We start from the raw sequence: 4,158 nt of genomic DNA on the forward strand, positions 1-4,158 counted from the left end.
TTATTTTTTATAAAATGCATTTGTTATTTGGTGAAAAAACTAGAGTAGACACTGTAACCAAGTTCTGAAATATTGTAACTTGAATATTTTTAGATAATTTGTTAAAAAATAAGCACATTCAGTGTATAGAATATTGGGGAGGTGGGGATTGGCCCCTGAAGAAGGAGTTAGTTGGGCCTTGGTTATGCTTTTAAACTGTTAGGGAACACAAGTGTGGTCCTTAGTCACCCTTCAGGCCTGAACTTGAACTCACCCCATTGACTTGATTTTTCAGCCAAACAATAGGCCTGTAATTGAGTCCTGGTGTGGTGTTTGGTGTTGTAGGATAAGCACTGGACTGCTAACCACAAGATTGGTGATTCAAACGCACCAGCTGCTCCTCGGAAACCCTACACGAGGTGGCTGTGAGTCAGAAGCAACTTGACAGTATTTAGCAAAAGCAGCAAAAATCTTACACAGTGATAGCCAGGCTTTTCTTTTATTGTATCACAGGCAGGTTAGAACCTCCAACCCTTGTTGGCAGTGTCTTAACCATCGGCACCACCCAGAGGTTACATCGAGTGTTGTTGTTTATTGTTGTTTGGTGCTGTTGAGTTAGTACCAATTCATAGCGGCCTTACGTCCAACAGAAGGAAACACGGCCCAGTCCTGCACTAACTTCACAAAGTTGTTGCACTTGAGCCCATGGCTGCTGCCACTGTGCCAATCCATCTCATTGGGGGTCTTCCTCTTTATTGCTGACCTTCCACTTTACCAAGCATGATGTCATTCTCCAAGGATTTGTCCCTCCTGACAATAGGTGTGAAATATGAGTGATGTAGTCTCACCATCCTGCGTTCTAAGAAGCAATTCCCCTATGTAACACATGGAGTGGCCATGAGCTGAATTAGACTCGATGACAACAGTCTCATTTTTGTCTTGTTTGTGTTTAACGGGTTTGATGTCCTTCTCAATCTGCAGTTCGAGTCAAAAATTAGCGTGAGTGTTTAGTGTTGGTGGAAAACACTGCTGTGTTCCAGGAGGAACCTCTAGAAACTGTCCGATATCAACCACGGTCCTTTAGCCTACCAGTCTTTGAAACAGACTTGTTTTGACTCTTAAATGTCCATTTCTGTCTTTTGATCATTCCTGGCAAATAGTGTGTGCATTAAAGGTGTCCGTAATTGGAGCTCCTCATGTCAAAAATATGGTCATAATTATTCCATCTCTCCTGTCCCTGTGATGAGTTTGAGAACTCTAATGAAGAACAAACTATGTTCCTGGAAGAAAAGGTGGCTTCTAAAACTGTGGGCTCTGTAGTAAATGTAATTCACATAGTTGCTACATTGGACCCCAGGAGAAGCATTTGGTAAACTTTGTAAAATAAAAGCCATAATTGTGTGTTCATCCTTTCTAACTGTGCTGGAAGTTACCAGCTGCCCCGACTTCTCTTTGCTGCAGGACTGCCCAGGCTGTTTGCCTTGCTGATCAGCCGAAGCCTGGGAAGGAATACAAGTATCCAGAGAAGCTGCCGGGGGAGCTCTATGATGCTAACACACAGTGCAAGTGGCAGTTTGGGGAGAAAGCCAAACTCTGCATGCTGGATTTTAAAAAGGCAAGTGATTCCTGGCAAATACTTAATGAAATATGATTCATAAAACCATTTTCTTCAATGTAACTGACATTGATGTATTCTTCATTTATTGGGTACCTACCAAATGTCAAGCCCTGTGTGTTAGGGCTGGTCTGAGATAACAGGAAACACATGTTGTACTGGTAGAGAGAAAACTGGAGCGGTGTCTTGTGGGTATCAGTTTCGTTTGACAGCTGACTCAGCCTGAGAAACACTTCCTTCTTTCTGATTCATTACATAGGGGCTTAGCAATCACTATTGGTTGGTATCATATGACAAACTGATGTTCTGTCTTTTTTCAAATGTTGTTGATGTTGTTGTGAGATGCTCTTGAATTGTTCTGACTGCTTGTGACCCTACACACGACAGAGTGAAACACTGCCCAGTCCTGTGACATCCTCACAATTCTGGTCAAGTTGTGTCCCATCGCTGCAGCCACTGGGTCAAGCCATGTCATTCAGGGTCTTCCTCTTTTTATTTTTCAAAGGGGGTTTGTTGTTTTTCTTGCACTTATTTATTTATTATTTAAATTTTTATTGTGAACTCTGAATGATAGTTTACATGAGAAAACAGAGGCTTTACACTAGTGTTTCATTGCAACGATTACAATCTCCTTCATGCATCATCATTATAAAGTATTTGCTTCCATTCCCTTTGTGGTTTTTGGGGGGAGGTGGAGGATGTACACAGAAATACTCAGGAATATATAATAATTTAAACAACTAAAGGGCACATTCTGGAAGCCTGGCTCCTGGCCATTAGCACCCAGTCCCTCTCTTTCCATGAGTCCAGAGTCCTTAGATGCTCACTCTCTCCCTGTCCTCATCTCTGCCTCCATCTCTAGTGTCGCTGATTTCTGGATAGGGTCCTGCATCAAATGGTGTTTTGAAAATTATGTTTCCACTCTTCTGACCACCCAACAATTTACTACAAAACAGCAGCTACCTAAGGCTCCTAATTGTTAAGTTCCCAAAATATAGTTCTGATCAAGGACAGTAAGTCCCCAGGTTACAACTGTCTAAGTTATAGACCACTCCCCTTCTCCCTTTGCCCTCACTCTGACATGATGGAGCCAACTCCGACTCAGAGCAAGTTCTCAGCACAATCATCTTCACTTGCAGCAAGTACAGCTTTGAAATCATTAAAAAGACTTCAAACTCTGTTTCTTAAACTGAAATAAGTTGAAGTGGCACTGGTGGTGCAGTGGGTTACACTTTGGGCTACGGTCAGCAGTTTGAATTCACCAGTCGCTCCATGGAAGCAACATGAGGCACTCTGCTTCTGTAAGATGTATTACCTCAGAAACCCTATACAGGGCTGTTAGGAGTAGGAACTGACTTGATGGCACCTAACAACAAAGTAAGGCTAACTGAGAGCCATACACATCTGGTCTGACTTATCTACCAATTCCACTTAAAGACACACTTCAGAACAAATCTCATTTGTAACCCCGGTCATGCCTGTAGTTTCCCATAGAAAGCAATATCCTCTCCTTTGACCCCTGGGACACCACCAGCATTATTTCCTAACCCAGGCACATATGCTGTTGCCAGACAGAGAAAATCAAGAACTAGAAACTTGCTCTATGGAGTCATAAAGGAAAATGATTCATAAGTTAAATGGCAGTAACTATTGTTGAGGTTTCATTTGTTTTAGTATATACTGAAATCAAGAGGGAGAAAGAAAGAGAGAGAGAGAGAGAGAGAGAGAGAGAGAGAAAGAAAGAAAGGCAGAAAGAAAGAAAGAAAGAAAAGGGAAGGGAAATAAAGAAAGAATAAAGAAACTCATATGTTGTTGTTGTTGTTAAGTGCCATCAAGTCGATTCTGACCCCTAGCGACCCTTTATAGGGTTTCCAAGGAGCAGCTGGTGAGCTTGAACCACCAACCTTGCAGTTCAAACGTCTTTGCAGTCTGATGCTTTAACCCACAGCACACCAGTTCTCCAAATGTTTCGAATACACTGGGAATCCTCCCAACTTAAATCCGACCTGATATTTTTCTTCTAAACTCAACTTGAACAGATCAAGTTCAGCCCTCTGCCAGAGTTAGATTCTTATCAGCTGGCAATTGTAACTTGGAACAAGATAATCAATCAGAGAACATCAGCATATATTCTCCCTGTTGCCTTTTCCATGGGCACAATGTGTGAATTCTCCACTACTTTTGTTTGAGTGTTGCCGGGGACCTGCTTCAACACAGATGTTTGGTTCACGAGGTGAGGATATCTGGAGGCGATAGGAATAGCAAAAGAGACACAGAGATACAACGAGAGAGACAGAAACACCCCAAAACCAGAGTGGATGCATTACTGGCGTCTGGCAGATCTGGCGTGGTGAACATATTCACCATGAGAGCAGTAAGATCCCGCATAGCAAACATCTTAGCTATGTGGTCAGTATGTTCCCCTTGCTAGCTGGTCAGCCACGCATGTCTAGCCAGCCGTATAACACACCCTCCACGCTGTAATGCACACCTGGGTCGGTCTGCGCCTCTGTTTTATTTAGGGGAGGTACTTTACACAAAGCTGGGCAGGACTAAGACAAGGT

At 42.8% G+C, this 4,158-nt stretch overlaps 1 protein-coding gene across 1 annotated transcript in view; it reads left to right on the forward strand.

The window, feature by feature from the left end:
* Nucleotides 1-4,158, forward strand: part of ADAMTS16 (ADAM metallopeptidase with thrombospondin type 1 motif, 16) — a 253,436-nt gene that overhangs the window by 102,043 nt on the left and 147,235 nt on the right. The window contains exon 8 of the mRNA XM_006874965.1: nucleotides 1,441-1,594. Coding sequence (XP_006875027.1) covers nucleotides 1,441-1,594 — 154 coding nt within the window. The remainder of the gene's footprint in view (nucleotides 1-1,440; nucleotides 1,595-4,158) is intronic.

The sequence above is a fragment of the Chrysochloris asiatica genome, unplaced genomic scaffold (genome assembly GCF_000296735.1).
Source record: "Chrysochloris asiatica unplaced genomic scaffold, ChrAsi1.0 scaffold00307, whole genome shotgun sequence".
Taxonomy (NCBI): Eukaryota; Metazoa; Chordata; class Mammalia; order Afrosoricida; family Chrysochloridae; genus Chrysochloris; species Chrysochloris asiatica.